Genomic DNA, 18,786 nt, shown 5'->3' with positions numbered 1-18,786 from the left:
TGCTGGGAGTTGTAGTCTTGCAACATCTGGAGGCACCCTGGTTGGGAAACACTGTTTTAGGCCAGTGTTTCCCAACCAGGTTGCCTACAGATGTTGCAAGACTACAACTTTCAGCATGCCTGGACAGCCTTTGACTGTCCAGGCATGCTGGGGCTTGTAGTTTTGCAACATCTGGAGGCACCCTGGTTGGGAAACACTGTTTTAGGCCAGTGTTTCCCAGCCAGGTTGCCTCCAGATGTTGCAAAACTACAACTCCCAGCATGCCTAGACAGCCTTTGACTGTCCAGGCATGCTGGGACTTGTAGTTTTGCAACATCTGGAGGCACCTTGGTTGGGAAACACTGTTTTAGGCCAGTGTTTCCCAACCAGGTTGCCTACAGATGTTGCAAGACTACAACTCCCAGCATGCCTGGACAGCCTTTGACTGTCCAGGCATGCTGGGGCTTGTAGTTTTGCAACATCTGGAGGCACCCTGGTTGGGAAACACTGTTTTAGGCCAGTGTTTCCCAGCCAGGTTGCCTCCAGATGTTGCAATACTACAACTCCCAGCATGCCTAGACAGCCTTTGACTGTCCAGGCATGCTGGGGCTTGTAGTTTTGCAACATCTGGAGGCACCCTGGTTGGGAAACACTGGCCTAAAACAGTGTTTCCCAACCAGGGTGCCTCCAGATGTTGCAAAACTACAAGTCCCAGGTTGGGAAACACTGTGCCCGGCCTCCGCCCCACCTTACTGTAAGGGCATGCTGGGAGTTGTAGTCCTGCAGCTGGGGGCAGGGGACAAGCTTGTCACTTGCCCACACATCTCCTGCACCACACAACTACAACTCCCAGCATGTCCTTACTGTAAGGGCATGCTGGCAGTTGTAGTCATGTGGGGCGAGAGATGTGTGAGCAGGTGATAATAAATGTACTAGCCCATTTTTTTTGTTTTCTTCTCATTTCAGATCCGTGTATCCTGTGGACTCCTTCGGATTCGGTGGACTACTTCGATGACCAGCGTTTTTCTTTGTTTGATTTTAATAAAATGGTTAACGAGGGCTTGTGGGGGAGTGTTTTTTGTAATAAAAATTTTTTAAAACCTGTTGTGTTTTTTTCTTACTTTACTAGACAGGCTTAGTAGTGGAAACTGTCTTATAGACAGAGTCCATTACTAACCTGGGCTTAGCGCTAGCCACAAAAACAGCTAGCGCTAACCCCCTATTATTACCCCGGTACCCAACGCCACAGGGGTGCCGGGAAGAGCCGGTACCAACAGGCCTGGAGCGTCAAAAATGGCGGCCCTGGGCCTAAGCGGTAACAGGCTGGCGTTATTTAGGCTGGGGAGGGCCAGTAACAATGGTCCTCGCCCACCCTGGGAACGTCAGGCTGTTACTGTTTGGTTGGTATTTGGCTGAGAATGAAAATAGGGGGGACCCTATGCGTGTTTTTTTTTTTTTAAATAAATAATTAAATATATTAAAAAACCGCATAGGGTCCCCCTATTTTTATTCTCAGCCAAATACCAACCAAACAGTAACAGCCTGACGTTACCAGGGTGGGCGAGGACCTTTGTTACTGGCCCTCCCCAACCTAAATAACGCCAGCCTGTTACCGCCTAGGCCCAAGAGCGCCATTTTTGACGCTCCGGGCCTGTTGGTACCGGCTCTTCCCGGCACCCCTGTGGTGTTGGGTACCTGGGTAATAATTGGGGGTTAGCCCTAGCTGTTTTTGTGGCTAACGCTAAGCCCGGCTTAGTAATGGACTCAGTCTATAAGACAGCTTCCACTACTAAGCCTGTCTAGTAAAGTAAAATAAAAAAAAACACAACAGGTTTAAAAAAAAATTTATTACAAAAAAACACTCCCCCACAAGCCCTCGTTAACCATTTTATTAACATCAAGCAAAGAAAAACGCTGGTCGTCGAAGAAGTCCACCGAATGCGAAGGAGTCCACAGGATACACAGATATGTAGAAGAAGTAACCAAAAAAAAAAAAGTGTAAGTACATTTAGGGAGAAAAAAACTGTGTTAAAAAAATGTAATAAACACACACACACACACTAAACACCGTTTACCACTTCTGAGCCATGACTACAATTTACAGTGATCCCTCAACTTACAATGGCCTCAACATACAATAGTTTCAACATACAATGGTCTTTTCTGGACCATCGTAAGTTGAAACCAGACTCAACATACAATGCTACAGACAGTCCAGATCTGTGAAACGTGTCAATGGCTGGAAGAACCAACCAATCAAAATGGGCATTCACTGGTAAAACCCCTGTATTACTGAAGTGTATGCACTGACTGGTGTCTGGTATTACATGTTCTGTACACTTTACCTGTATCAGGGTTAGCTGCTCTTTTGGACACCAGGTGAGGGCGACTCCATTACTTGTTTGGGACATTGCCTGTACTGTACAGGTCCCCTGAAGAAGCTCCTGTCCTCTACATAGACCAGTGTTTCCCAATCAGGGTGGCCCCATCTTTTGCAAAACTACAACTCCCAGCATGCCCGGACAGCCTTTGGCTGTCCAGGCATGCTGGGAGTTATAGTTTTGCAACAGCTGGAGGCTCCCTGCTTGGGAAACACTGACATAGACAGTAATTTACAGCTCCCAGCAGATCTTTCTTACTTTTATATGTAAGGATTTGCTTTATCTATATTACTTATCTACTTATTTTTCTTTGTCACTTTTTCCTATTTTTGGATGACATTTTGGTGCCTTTAGAACCAATTACCACGTTTCCATAGAGTTATGGTCTCAACATACAATGGTTTCAACTTACAATGGTTGTCCTGGAACCAATTAATATTGTAACTTGAGGGACCACTGTAGTTATTGAATTATTTAGATGTGGTGAAAAAGCTAAAAAAAAACTCAAAAACAAAAGATCCAGAAGGAAACCTAGCAGCCAAACCTATTCAGAAAGCAGGAAAAAGGAACAGACTATTTTTTCTACTACATGAAGTAAATTTCCCACTTTTGCCTATGTGTGCCAAATTTATTAATGCCGTGCAACAATTTAGTAAATTTGTCGCACATAGTCAAAAATGAAGTAGAAAAAAACAGGGTAAAAACCAGACTACATAGTAAAAGATTAGTAAATGCCCCTCCATGACTTTGTTAGCCTTTGCAGTAGCTACCTGGCACTGACAAAGCTGAGCTTACTGTCCACAAGTCTTTTTTCATTAGAAGTTTTACTAAATGTTTTATTATTTAGCACACAATTATACATTTGTCATTTGTATACCACTATACACGGGACAAATAATTGCACCACACCATGACTACACATTACCCACACATAGTGACTGGATAATATCACCATACTGAATAACACAACTATACACAGACTTATATTCCCCATAGAATAACCATAAAGTGGTGACCCCAGCTCTACACAGGCTATGCAGACCGTATAACAGATTACAGTTACATCTAGTGACTTACACGTCATTCTCCTTTCATTTCTACTCTGTCTTGCGTAGACGCCCATAAAGACTTCTTCCAACCATGACTTATCACTGCAGAAACTGCCAGAAAATGTTGGGCTCCACACATTTGCAGTACATTTCCCAACTTTTCCCTACCCTCAGTCCCCCAAATAATGCCTCCCTTGGTTCCCTGCATAGTATGAGTGACCCAAGTAGGTAGGTAGATAGGTAATCCTGCATCCCTTATTAGGTAGATACTTCCAGTAGATAGGTAAGGATCCCAATGGTGGGGAGGTAATGCCTCCTAGTAGGTAGGTGGGTAAAGCCAGGAAGTAGATAGGGCAGGAAGGTAGGCAGTGCAGGTGGGAGATTTCTCAAAACTTGTGTAGAGGAAAAGTGGTGCAGTTGCCCATAGTAACCAATCAGATTGCTTCTTTAATTTTTTTAAAAGGCTGCTGAAAATGGAAAAAAGCAATATGATTGGTTGCTATGGGCAACTAGAGAGAGCAAGTGGGTAGATAGTGAAAGTAGGTAGGTAGGTAATCCTCCTTCTTCCTTAAACATACCACTCACCTTCCCTAGGCTCCCAACTGACACCATGACCAGAGCACCATCCAGGTACAGTGAAGGAGCAGGGATTCAAGTTCATGTAGATGGTATGCATCCCCACTCATTTTAACTTCGGGGGGGGGGGGGGGGGGGGGGCATCCTTCAATGCCTTTGGCCCTGATGTTGTCCTCCTCTGTTTTATTGAAATCCTACTCTGTAATAAACATATTGTAAAAAAAAAAAATAGACCCAGTACTGACCCCTATGGTACCCAAACTTGTAACTGTGACCCAACCAGAGTATCACTGAGCCAGTTACTAATCCATTTACATATATCCTCCCCTAGATGCAGCATCCCCATTTTATTTACTAACCTTTTGTGTGGAACAGTATGAAATGTCCAGATATACAACATCCACCGTTTCACCCAAGTCCAATCTACAACTGACCTCCTCATAGAAACTGATCAGATTAGTCTGACGATACCGAACTCTGTTAAACCCATGTTGGTGCTGTGTTACAAGGTTATTTTCATTAAGATTTTTCAGAATGGCATCACTCAGAAAACCCTAAAAAAGTGTCACCCACAACAGATGTTAAACTCACAGACCTATAGTTTCCAGGATTGCTTTTTGACGACTTTGAATATTGGCACCACATTTGCTGTCCTGTTAAAAAAAATACCTGTCATTATAAAATCTGTAAATATAAGGAATAAGGGTCTGTCTAGAACAATAATTAATTCCTGCAAAACTCTGGGATGGATACGTGGTGACACGGGGGTGCAAGGAATTCCTAATCAGAATATTGTAGATGTTCGACAAAGTGCAATGTGCTGTAAGGAATGGGTATATATACTGTTTATAGATATCCACTGATGCAATTAGTAATATCAGTGGATACCTATAACCAGTATATATACCCATTCCTTACAGCACATTGCACTTTGCCAAACATCTACAATATTCTGTAATTTCTACAATATCCTGTGATACCATTATTAACAGGTAACCACACAATATTGCAATTGTATTTTACTGTATCAAATACCTTTACGCATATTTTATACATATATTTACATTTTTTAAATTTTTATATTCTTATACGTATATATACAATCTGTTTTAGCGCTGATTATTATTCTCTTAGATTTTATCTCCTTGATATATGGTATACAGGGAACCATATACAAAGCCATAGGTAGCGCTTGTATTCACATTCACGAATTCCTAATTCCATATGCGAATATTCGCGACGCTTGTAGCCAATGAGAATTATGCGGATACAGCTGTCAGAGGTTAGCAACATCCATAGCAACCATTATAGGAAAGTATCCCACCCCTTCAACATATAAGATTCCTCCCAGCAGCAGCTCCCTGCAGTTTCTTGTGGTGGATAATGTGATAGGCTGTCTGGGCATGCTGGGAGTTGTAGTTTTGCAACATCTGGAGGTCCGCAGTTTGAAGACCACTGTAATAGGAGCTAGAATACTGTCCGTGGACTCCTGTGTATGACTGTGAGCATCGGAGTGGTGCTCACGTCATACACGGCTGGACCCGTCGGTAATGGGCGCCAGTAACGCCCCAGATGCCGTGATCAGTACAGATCACGGCATCTGCGGCAGTGCGCATGTTAAATTAGATGATTGGATCGCCCACATCGCTGCCGCGGTAATCCGATCATCTGTAATGGCGGACGGAGGTCCCCTCACCTGCATCCGTCTGTCTCCTGGCATCTCCTGCTCCGGTCTAAGATCGAGCAGACCAGACCAGAAGATGACTGATAATAATGATCAGGGCTTTGCTCTATGCATAGCACTGAACACTATTAGCAATCAAATGATTGCTATAGATAAAAAGTGTAAAAAAAAAAAAATCTTGAAAAATGTAAAAATAAAAAAGTGAAAAATCCCCTCCCCAATAAAAATGTTAATTGTCTGTTTTTCCCATTTTACCCACAAAAAACGTAAACATGTTTTTTCTATAAACATATTTGGTATCGACGCGTAAATGTCCGAACTATCAAAATATAATGTTAATAATCCTGTACAGTGAAAAATGAAAAAGTTATAGGTGGTCAAAATAGGGCAATTTTAGATTACTGATTTTGTACAAAAACTTTTAGATTTTTTTGCCCGTTTGAAACCAATAGGCCCATTGTGGTCTATGGGGATCTCATGGTGTGTAAAACTGTAAGATAAGCAGGAGGGTCTTGGCAGTACAGTAGATGGGAGACCCTGATGGTGGTTCGAGTCCCAGGGTGGGATGGAGTGTTACAGTGTTGTGGTTAAACTATACTTTTCTGGAAAAGCTGCTGAGTTGCCCATAGCAACCAATCAGATCGCTTCTTTCATTTTGCAGAGGCCTTGTGAAAAATGAAAGAAGCAAACTGATTGGTTGCTATGGGCAACTTTTTCTTTGCACAGGTTTTCATAAATCTCCCCCTATGTTCCTTAACCTCCCAATCATTCATACCCAGCCTTACACATTACATCCAGTTTCAATTAACCCCAATAACCATATTTGGTACCCCCTTAACCTAGTTCCCAGGGTTTAAACACTCAGTTAATTGCCAATTAACATCATTCCCACAGTTCAAAGGCTTTCTTAATTACCAGTTGACCTACATTTGTCAATCACAAGTAATGTTTAATCACAACACTGTAACACTCAGTCCTACCCTGGGACTCAAACCACCACACAGTCTCCCATCCACTGTCCTGCCAAGACCCTCCTGCTTATCTTACAGTTTTACATACCATGAGATCCCCAAAGACCACAATGGGCCTATTGGTTACAACAGGCAAAAAATCACAGAGTTAATGCACTAGCCCATTAGTTCCCTATACCATAAAACAAAATATGTGCATACATTTTCGCATTTGTATAAATTTTCGCATATGCTTATCAATAAAAAAAAAAAAACGAATATGCGAATTTTGCGAATATATGACGAATATTCGTCCATATATTCGTGAAATATCGAAAATTCGAATATGGCCTATGCTGCTCATCACTATTCCTAATCACTTTGTGATGCCAGGGCACCGTTAGCCTATACACGGTCCAAGGTGGAGAGACAGCTTCTCCTGGGCCAGACACGGGGAGTAAAGAAACACACCGACGTCAGGTTACAGATAACTGCCTTTTACTGAGCAGGGTGCAGATTTTATTACACACAGTCTGGAGCAGAGTAGAAGGGGTGCAGTATCACCCTGTGGGAGCCCCGTTGCCTTGCAGGAACTTATGGTGCTTTTCACCCACTTGAATAATACTGACTTGAGATTAGAGACGGTAGATTTCCCACGCTGGTTAGGGTTCTGACAAGGTCCAATTACCTTCTCCACCAGGGCTTGACTTTCCGCTGCACGGGGGGGGGGGGGGGGGGGAACACTTGCTCATGTCAAACATAGGAATAAATACAGCAAAGAGAAAACATTTAATAGATTGACATTTTTTTTATCCTCCTCCACCATTACACCTAAATAATTTTTTGTCTCCGCCTTCTCCCTGCTGCCAGACATTGGCGCAACGGGGCAACGTAGAAAGGTGAGTTAAAGTTTGGTGAAGGTGAGGTTTTTTTTTATTTAGTTTTTGCAGCCCGGGCACAGGGAAAATGACATTTTTTTGCCGCAGTTCTCCTTTAAGGACACACGCCGTGTGCTCGCTTCATGCACAGTGGGTCCCGGTGTCTGTTAGGACCTGCGGACCCGCCGGTAATGGCGAATATCAGCGATTGCACTGATGTCCGCTATTAACCCCTCAGAGGCCGTGATCAATACAGATCACTACATCTGCGGCAGTGCGGAACTTTAAATGGCTGATCTGATCACCCGCGGCACTGCCGCCGGGATCACATCAGCCTAGATGGCAGACGAAGGTCCCCTCACCTGCCTCCGCCGCTCTCCCAGGGTCTTCTGCACTGATCTGTCTTCCAGCAGACCAGAGCAGATCGCCAGCACTGAACAGTATTAGAAATCTGATGATTGTTCTAAATAGTCCTCTATGGGGACTAAAAAGTGTAAAATAAATGTAAAAAAAAGTGAAAAAGCCCCTCCCAAAAAAGATTAAAATCACCCCTTTTCCCCATTTTAATAAAAAAAAAGTGTAAAAAAATGATAAATAATAAGCATCGTATTGACCCACAAAATAAAGAAAACATGTTTGTTTCTTAGCATTTATGTAGGTAAAGAATATTTTTGGGTTCTCTTCACTTTCTTTAGAAATCGTTTTCATGGTTTTTGCTGATTTTATTTATATTTTTTTTTACAGAATTTATTCTTATCCTTATAACTTTTTAATGCCTCCACACTACTTTTTTGTTTCAGTAGTCTGAAATCTATCTATCTATCTATCTCTCATATCTATCTATCTATCTCTCATATCTATCTATCTCTCATATCTATCTATCTATCTATCTATCTCTCATATCTATCTGTCTATCTCCTATCTATCTCCTATCTATCTATCTATCTATCTATCTATCTGTCATATCTATCTATCTATCTGTCATATCTATCTATCTATCTGTCATATCTATCTATCTCCTATCTATCTATCTATCTATCTATCTATCTATCTATCTATCTATCTCTCATATCTATCTCTCATATCTATCTATCTATCTCTCATATCTATCTATCTATCTCTCATATCTATCTATCTATCTCTCTATCTATCTATCTATATATATATATGTATCTCCTATCTATCTATCTATCTATCTATCTATCTATCTCCTATCTATCTCCTATCTATCTCATATCTATCTATCTATCTATCTATCTCATATCTATCTACAGTATCTATCTATCTATCTATCTATCTATCTATCTCATATCTATCTACAGTATCTATCTATCTATCTATCTATCTCCTATCTATCTATCTGTCTCTCATATCTATCTGTCAACATTATGTACCAAGAGGATAAGGTGTTAAGGGGTTAATGAATGATGAATGAATTTATTTAATTGCAGCCAGTAAGAGGAGGTTTTTTTGGGATATGATTTCAGGACCCGGGGTGGGATGAGATGGGTACTTACAATAGAAAGCCTGGTTCCATGTCATTTAGGGTTTGGACTCAGTGGCCACTGCCCAGACTGACTGAAGTATAAAGGACACCTATAGTATAATATGTATTATTATATACATAGTTCTCTATCCGGCTATAATGACTGTAATATACAACACATAATACAATCCATTGAGTGACAGCAGACTGTAAGGACGATCTCCGGGGGCAGGTGTGAGAAGGAGGCGGAGCTCCCCCTGCTGGTATCACCTGTCCCGGGTATCTGTGTGAGGTAGAGCCGTGATGTGCTCAGTCTCTCTCCCTGAGATGGCGGCAAGGATATCCCAGCAGAGTGCCCGCTCCGTCCTTCTCTTATCACTGCTCCTTCACTGTGTCCTCTCGGGGAGCAGTCACTCCGGTGAGTTCTCCCATCATTTACCCGGTAATGTAGAGAACGGTATGTACGAGTAGATAGAAGAATAATACCGGAGAGGGTGCGGACATTACAGATACCAGCAGGTGTGAGGTGAAACCTGGGGGAGGCGAACTGGTTCCCAGTGTGTGAGGGGAAGAAGTACTGCTGGATTATGGCATTATTATTATTATTATTATTATTATTATTATTATTATATGCTGTAGAATAGATAATAATCATAATAATAATAGCAGCAGCAGCAGATCCTCAGTGTTGTAGATTATGTTATTTTTAGTAGTAGTAATAATGATAATAACTGCAGAAGATAATTATCCAGTGTTGTAGATTATTAATATTATTATTATTTGCTGTAGAAGATAATGATGATAAATAATAATAATACATTCTGCAGATAATTATTCTTATCATTATTATAAAAATACATGTTGCGGATTGCTAATGCATTCTGAAGATTATTATTATATGCTGCTACTTATTATTACATTTCAAAGACTATTATTGTTGTTAATAATAATACATGCTGCAGATTATTATTACATTCTAAAAATAATATTATTATCATTACAGGGGATTAGGTCATACATTACATTACTTGTACTGATCCTGAGTTACATCCTGTATTATACTCCAGAGCTGTATTCACCATTTTGCTGGTGGGGTCACTGTGTACATACATTAGTTATCCTGTACTGATCCTGAGTTATATCCTGTATTATACCCCAGAGCTGTACTCACTATTCTGCTGGTGGGGTCACTGTGTACATACATTACATTACTTATCCTGTACTGATCCTGAGCTATATCCTGTATTATACTCTGGAGCTGTATTCACCATTTTGCTGGTGGGGTCACTGTGTACATACATTACATTACTTATCCTGTACTGATCCTGAGCTATATCCTGTATTATACTCCAGAGCTGTACTCACTATTCTGCTGGTGAGGTCACTGTGTACATACATTACATTACTTATCCTGTACTGATCCCTGAGTTATTTCCTGCATTATACTCCAGAGCTGTATTCACCATTTTGCTGGTGGGGTCACTGTGTACATACATTAGTTATCCTGTACTGATCCTGAGTTATATCCTGTATTATACCCCAGAGCTGTACTCACTATTCTGCTGGTGGGGTCACTGTGTACATACATTACATTACTTATCCTGTACTGATCCTGAGCTATATCCTGTATTATACTCTGGAGCTGTATTCACCATTTTGCTGGTGGGGTCACTGTGTACATACATTACATTACTTATCCTGTACTGATCCTGAGCTATATCCTGTATTATACTCCAGAGCTGTACTCACTATTCTGCTGGTGAGGTCACTGTGTACATACATTACATTACTTATCCTGTACTGATCCCTGAGTTATTTCCTGCATTATACTCCAGAGCTGTATTCACCATTTTGCTGGTGGGGTCACTGTGTACATACATTAGTTATCCTGTACTGATCCTGAGTTATATCCTGTATTATACCCCAGAGCTGTACTCACTATTCTGCTGGTGGGGTCACTGTGTACATACATTACATTACTTATCCTGTACTGATCCTGAGCTATATCCTGTATTATACTCTGGAGCTGTATTCACCATTTTGCTGGTGGGATCACTGTGTACATACATTACATTACTTATCCTGTACTGATCCTGAGCTATATCCTGTATTATACTCCAGAGCTGTACTCACTATTCTGCTGGTGAGGTCACTGTGTACATACATTACATTACTTATCCTGTACTGATCCCTGAGTTATTTCCTGCATTATACTCCAGAGCTGTATTCACCATTTTGCTGGTGGGGTCAATGTGTACATACATTAGTTATCCTGTACTGATCCTGAGTTATATCCTGTATTATACCCCAGAGCTATACTCACTATTCTGCTGGTGAGGTCACTCTGTACATACATTACATTACTTATCCTGTACTGATCCTGAGTTATATCCTGTATTATACTCCAGAGCTGTACTCACTATTCTGCTGGTGAGGTCACTGTGTACATACATTACATTACTTATCCTGTACTGATCCTGAGTTATATCCTGTATTATACTCCAGAGCTGTACTCACTATTCTGCTGGTGGGGTCACTGTGTACATACATTACATTACTTATCCTGTACTGATCCTGAGTTATATCCTGTATTATACTCCAGAGCTGTACTCACTATTCTGCTGGTGAGGTCACTGTGTACATACATTACATTACTTATCCTGTACTGATCCCTGAGTTATTTCCTGCATTATACTCCAGAGCTGTATTCACCATTTTGCTGGTGGGGTCAATGTGTACATACATTAGTTATCCTGTACTGATCCTGAGTTATATCCTGTATTATACCCCAGAGCTATACTCACTATTCTGCTGGTGAGGTCACTCTGTACATACATTACATTACTTATCCTGTACTGATCCTGAGTTATATCCTGTATTATACTCCAGAGCTGTACTCACTATTCTGCTGGTGAGGTCACTGTGTACATACATTACATTACTTATCCTGTACTGATCCTGAGTTATATCCTGTATTATACTCCAGAGCTGTACTCACTATTCTGCTGGTGGGGTCACTGTGTACATACATTACATTACTTATCCTGTACTGATCCTGAGTTATATCCTGTATTATACTCCAGAGCTGTACTCACTATTCTGCTGGTGAGGTCACTTTGTACATACATTACATTACTTATCCTGTACTGATCCTGAGTTATATCCTGTATTATACTCCAAAGCTGTACTCACTATTCTGCTGGTGAGGTCACTGTGTACATACATTACATTACTTATCCTGTACTTATCCTGAGTTATATCCTGTATTATACTCCAGAGCTGTATTCACCATTTTGCTGGTGGGGTCACTGTGTACATACATTACCTATGAAGTCTGCCTAGGAGCCAATAGTAGAGCGTCGATTGCATAGCACTAAACAGTACTAGCAATTGAATGACCCTAAACGGGCACTCCAAGAACTGAATTTATCAGATACTTATTCCCTATAAGTGCCTGATTGTGGGAGGTTCCAACTGCTGGGACCCCCATGTTCTCCTGTATGGGGCCCCAGCTACTTACCCATCCTCAGTACGCCTTGGCTCCCACTTTCCTGGACGAGTGCCAATCAGCTAATCGCCAGCTGCAGCTATGTCCCGCCTCAGCTTTGATTGGCTGAACGGGCTGTCACTAGCCCTCATCCAGAAAGGCGGGGGCTGGAGTACGTTCAGGATGGGTAAGTAGTCATGGGTATAATCACTGGGACAGGGGATAAGTGGCTGATAGGTTACGTTCCTTAGAGTACCCCTTTAGCCCCTTAAGGACCAAGGAGGTAACGGTACATCCTGAGTCCTCTCCCTTACTATAACGCAGGGGCCACGAACAATGGCCGGTACCCGTGGCTAATAGCGCGCAGCACTGATCGCGGTACCGTGTGCTATCAACCTTTTCGACACAGCATCCAAAGTTGAATGCCACATCTAAATTGAAAGCAAACAGATGCCGGTTAGCTCAGGGAGCTGTTTGGCATTGCCGCAGTGAAATCCCGGCATCCCGAACAGCTGTAGGACAGCAGGAGGGTCCCCCTACCTGCCTCCTGGTGTCCGATCGCCGAATGACTGCTCAGTGCCTGAGATCAATCAAGCGGCAGAATCATCGATCAATGGTTTCCTATGAGAAACCAGTGATCAATGTAAGAGATCAGTGTGTGCAGTGTTATAGGTCCCTATGGAGGCTAGAACACTGCAAGAAAAAAAAATCATTTAACCCCTTCCCTAATAAAAGTTAGAATCACCCCCCCCTTTCCCATAAAAAAAAAAAAGTTGTAAATAAAAATATATGTGGAAATGTCCGAATTATACAAATATATCGTTAGTTAAACCGCACGGTCAATGGCGTACACGCACAAATATACCAAAGTCCAAAAGTAGTTATGATTTTTTCCAGAAGTACGACAAAATCAAACCTATATACGTAGGGTATCATTTTAATCTTATGGATCTACAGAATAAAGATAAGGTGTCATTTTTACCGAAAAATGTACTGCCTAGAAACGGGAGCCCCCAAAAGTTACAAAATGGTGTTTTTTCTTCAATTTTGTCGCACAATTATTATTTTTTCTGTTTCGTCGTAGATTGTTGGGTAAAATGACTGATGTCATTACAAAGGAGAATTGGTGGCGCACAATATAAGCCATCATATGGATTTTTAGGTGCAAAATTGAAAGAGTTATGATTTTTTAAAGGTAAGGAGGAAAAAATGAAAGTGCAAAAACGGAAAAAACCCTGATCCTTAACGGGTTAAAAATGTGAAATAAATATCAAAAACAACATTTAATAACATACAAATAAACCCCTCCCCTAATAGAAAATTATATTACTCCCCTTTTCCCATTTTATAAATAAAAACATATGAACAAAAAAGTAAACAAACATATTTGGTATCGCCGCGTGGAGAATTGTCAGAACTATTGAAATATACTGTTTATCATCCTGCACGGTGAATGGAGTAAACGTAAAAAAAATACCAAACACCAAAATTGCAGATTTGTGGTCACTTCATATACATAAAAAAAAACAATCAAAATGTCCCATCTAAACAAAATGAAACAGATAAACTACAGATCATAATGCAAAAAAAAAAAAAAAAAAAAGAACCTTTATATCATATATGGAAAAAAATAATAGTTAAACGGGTACTCCACTGAAAAACATTTTTTTAATGGTTAACTGGTGCCAAAAAGTTAAATAGATTTGTAAATTACTTCTTTTCTAAAAATCTTAACCCTTCCAGTACTGATCAGTTGCTGTATGTTCCAGAGGAATTTCTTTTATTTTTGAATTTCCTTTCTGTCTGACCCCAGTGCTCTCTGCTGACACCTCTGTCCATTTTAGGAACTGTCCAGAGTAGGAGCAAATCTCCATAGCATACCTATCTTGGTCCGGACAGTTCCTGACATGGACAGAGGTGTCAGCAGAGAGCACTGTGGTCAGACAGAAAGGAAGATCAAAAAGAAAAGAACTTCCTGTGGAGCATATAGCATCTGATAAGTTTTGGAAGGATTAAGATTTTGAAATAGAAGTCATTTACAAATCTGTTAAACTTTCTGATACCAGTTGATTAAAAATAAAAAAAAGTTTTCCAGGGGAGTACCCCTTTAAGGCTAAGTTTCAACTTGTTTTTTTTTTTTTCTGGCAGTTTTTGGAAAACTACCACTGCAGTTTTAGAGCCGAAGCCAGAAGTGTATTCAAAAGGAATAGGACATATAAAGGAAGGACTTAGGCCATGTTCACACTACAGAATTCTCGCGGAATTCCACGAGCGGAACTCCACGAGTGGAATTCCGCGGTGTGAACTTAACATTAGTGTCAATGGGTCTCCGCGAGACCCGTTCACACTGCGGAATTTCCGCGGTCGACAATTCCGCAGCTGAAATTGTTCCGCGCAAAGAAAGAACATGTTCATTCTTTGCGCGGATTCCGCGAGCACTGCATAGCCGTCAATGGTGACGGCTCAGTGCCCCGCGGCCCTCGCGCCGAAGCAACTTCGGCGATGGCCGCCAGGCGTAATCTCCGCTCGCGGAATTCAGCGAGCGGAGATTCCATAGTGTGAACGAATCCTTACACTTCTCCTTCCTTATGGATCAACTTCTGACTTTGGCAGCTATTGAAAAACTGCCAGAAAAGAAAACAAGTGGAAACTTAGCCTAAAAGGTGTCAGAAAATGGCAGTTTAAATATTTTATTTTTCAAAAAAAATTTCAAACTAGAAAGACATGATGGAAACTATACAAATTATAATTGTTATCGAAAGATCCTAAGGAACACAGATAACCACGAATGGAGTAAAAATACGAACGGCGTAAAACATGGCTTTTTTTTCTTTTTCAATTTGACCTCACAATTTTTTTCCTGTTTTTTTCTGTATACAATGATTTAATTATAGTCACTAGCAGATTACATTTGGTCCAGTAAAGTGAATGGATCAGGCATGTATACACCTCAGTATAGGTCAGCATACTGTTATACGTCCCAATGTCCCAAATCGCAATGTAGAAATCCAAAAAGTAAGCGGCACTCCAAGCAAGTCCAAGGCAAAAAAGTGGATTTATTCACCCCTCTGACATACAATGGTAGCTATGTTTCAGCTCTACAGTAGAGCCTCATGCCATGCTTGAAAAAGGCTCTATTGTAAAGCCGAAACGTAGCTACCATTGTATGTCAGTTGGGTGAATATATCCATTTGGGTGAAGATATATGAATATATCTTTTTTTTACTTGGATTTGCTTAAAGTGCTGTTTCCTTTTTGGATTTTACCATACTGGCTATATACTCTATACCTTGATCTTTAGTATATTGTCCATACTGGTTATATACTAGATACCATGATTTGTATTGGCCATACTGGCCATATACCATGAATTATATTAACCATATTGGCTAATATAAACATTTTTAAATATATTGGGGTAATATTGGGCATCAGGGGCGGACTGACAGGCCGGTCCAATCGGTGGTTGTCCTAAGGCCCGGCCTGGAAGGGGGCCCGCTGTCCACCGCCTGTCACTTTAAATAAAAAAATATATATATATTTTAATTTCCCTTGACACCAGGGCCCGGCACCTCTACCGCGGTGTCTGTGATTTAGCCGGCGGGCCCGCCCCCGGCGAACCAGTGGTGTCGCTAGGGGGGGGGACGACGCGAGAGGGGACCATGGCGCCTCCCCCCCCCCCCCCCCAGATCAGGCCGTGCTCCCCTGATGCCGCGGGATTTTGGCGTGAATTAATTTTTTTTAAATAATTTTCCGCCCCAGCCTGTGCGCCTGTGACTCACAGTGCCGGAGGGGAGAAGGGAAGCGTATGTGTGTACTGCGCACCCAGCGTCCCCCTCCTCCCTGCGTCCCCCTCCGGCACAGTAAGCCGAAAATGGTGCCGAAGATGCCGTGGAACTGCCGTGGCTTGCTTAAGATACTGTAGCTTTTCCACCCCTCTGTTACCCCCCCCCCGTCATTCATGTTCGCCCTCCTTTCATTCATGTCCGCCTTATCCACCCTGTCACCCATGTTCACCACCATCCCTGTCACTCATGTTCACCACCTCCCCTGTCCAGCCCCAGTCTACCCTGTCACCCATGTCCATCCCCCATTCGCCCCTCTGCCCCTTTTGTCACCCCTCTTTTACCCCCTTGTCATCCTTTTCCACCCCCCTGTCATACCCATTCACCCCCCCCCCCCACTGTTTCCCATTTCCACCCCCTGTCATCCATGTCCACCTTGGCCACCCCTGTCCATCCCTCTGTCACCCCTGTCCACCCCCTTATTCAACTCTCTGTCCCTTTGTGACCCCTGTCCACCCCTCTTTTACCCCCTGTCATGCCTGTTCACCCCCCTGTCACCCCTGTTCACCCCCTGTCTCCCATGTCCACCCTCCAATCTACCCCCTGTCACCCATGTCCACAGCCTTATTCACCCCTTTAACCCCCCTGTCATCCTTGTCCATCCTCCCTGTCTCACATGTCCATCCCCCCCGTCATCCGTGTCCACCTTGGCCACCCCTGTCCCCCCTGGGCAACCCTCTGACCACCCCCCCAGTCTACCCCTCTGTCAACCATGTCCACCCCCTATTTACCCCTCTGACCCCATGTTACCCCTGTTCTTGCCCCCTGTCTCCCTTGTCTACCCCCTGTCTCCCTTGTCTACCCCCCTGTCAGCCATGTCCACCCCCTATTCACCCCTCTGTCACCCCTGTTCACCCCCCCCCCTGTCACCCATGTCCACCCCCCCTGTCATCCATGTCCAACTTGGCCACCCCTCTGTCACCCCTTTCCATCTCTCTGTCAGCCATGATCACCCCTCTGACCACCCCCTAGTCTACCCCTCTGTCACCCATGTACACTCCTCTACACCCCTATGTCACCCATGTACACTCCTCTACACCCCTGTACACTCCTCTATTCCCCTCTGTCACCCATGGAAAAAAGTGTGGAGCCTAATAGGTTTGTTTTGCAGGTTTAATGTGAAGAATTGTGGCTGGAAGAAATTGTCATGATGGCACAGACCAGATGGAGAAGAGAAGGGAACAAGGCTGATAAGAGAAGACGTCATTTGTGAGTTGCTGTCTAAAGCAGCACTTTAATCTACAGCTAAATAGATATAGTGCATTTTGTGTATTACGTCCCTTTTCCCTCTAAGGCCTTTAAGATTTATTAAAGAAATAGCACAGCAGCACAGAGTATTTCTGGAGAGAACTGTCGTGAGGCAGACTGGCTGCCAGAAATACTCTGTGCTGCGGGGAAGCCTACTCCATCTTCTACCTTCCTTTCACCGCCCCCCTACATGATGGTACAGTCAGAGATATAAGTTATATTTCACATATAACTTATATCTCTGACTGTGCCATCATGTAGGGAGCGGTGAAAGGCAGGAGTAGACTTCCCAGCAGCACAAAGTATTTCAGACAGTCTGCCTCACTACAGTTCCCTCCAGAAATACTCTGTGCTGCTGTGTTATTTCTGTAATCAATCTTAGAGGCCTCAGCCTCACCCAAGCAGGAGGCAAAAAAGGTAAAGTGTGTGGCTTATGAATGGACTAGTTGCTATTTTTACCTGCCTTTCACTGCTCACTATATGATGGCACAGTCAGAGATGAGTTATATATCTGACTGTGCCATCATGTAGTGAGCTGTGAAAGGCAGGTACTCCTGTGAAAAACTTTTTTTTTCTTCTTTTTTTAAATCAACTGGTGCTAGAAAGATTTGAAAATTACTTCTATTAAAAAATCTTGACCCTTCCTTATTAGCGGCTGTGTACTACAGAGGAAATTCTTTTCTTTTTGGATTTCTCTTCTGTCACGACCACGGTGCTCTCTGCTGACACCTCTGTCTGTCAGGAACTGTCCAAAGCAGGAGAAATTCCCCATAGCAAACATATGCTGCTCTGGACATTTCCTAAAATGGAAAGAGGTGTCAGCAGAGAGCACTGTGGTCGTGACAGAAAAATATATCCAAAAAGAAAATAATTTCCTCTGAAGTATGCAGCCACTAATAAGTACTGGTAGGAATAAGATTTTTTAATAGAAGTAATTTACAAATCTGTTTAACTTTCTGGCACCAGTTGATTTAAAAAAAAATGTTTTCCACCGTAGTACCTCTTTAAGGTGAGTGAAGGCTGGAGCCAAGTTGGACTGGGTAACGCAGACAGAGATCCCAAGTTGGCACAAAAAGGAGGAGTATAGTTCAGTGTTTTTCAGTGCTTGGTGTAGTTAAGGTTATTGTAATTTCCATCCCTCAAAGTACACCATAGCCTCAAGTGCACTGCACCCCTTATTCTATGGCAAATATTCATGTACATACTGGGCGGGAATAGGGGCA

At 42.3% G+C, this 18,786-nt stretch overlaps 1 protein-coding gene across 5 annotated transcripts in view; it reads left to right on the top strand.

Annotated features, from left to right (window-relative positions):
- The first annotated feature begins 3,973 nt into the window (after positions 1–3,973).
- PKD1L1 (polycystin 1 like 1, transient receptor potential channel interacting) overlaps positions 3,974–18,786 on the top strand; it is a 329,432-nt gene continuing 314,619 nt past the window's right edge. For 4 of the 5 annotated variants that reach the window (XM_056520285.1, XM_056520284.1, XM_056520287.1 and 1 more), the window contains exon 1: positions 9,298–9,401. In XM_056520285.1, coding sequence (XP_056376260.1) covers positions 9,311–9,401 — 91 coding nt within the window. In that variant the 5' untranslated portion in view covers positions 9,298–9,310. Of the gene's footprint in view, positions 4,078–9,297; positions 9,402–18,786 lie in introns of those variants that run through there. The other variant, XM_056520283.1, reaches the window with a different exon arrangement.

This window comes from Hyla sarda, chromosome 5 (assembly GCF_029499605.1).
Source record: "Hyla sarda isolate aHylSar1 chromosome 5, aHylSar1.hap1, whole genome shotgun sequence".
In the NCBI taxonomy this organism is placed as follows: Eukaryota; Metazoa; Chordata; class Amphibia; order Anura; family Hylidae; genus Hyla; species Hyla sarda.
This window is presented reverse-complemented; position numbering and strand designations above follow the sequence as displayed.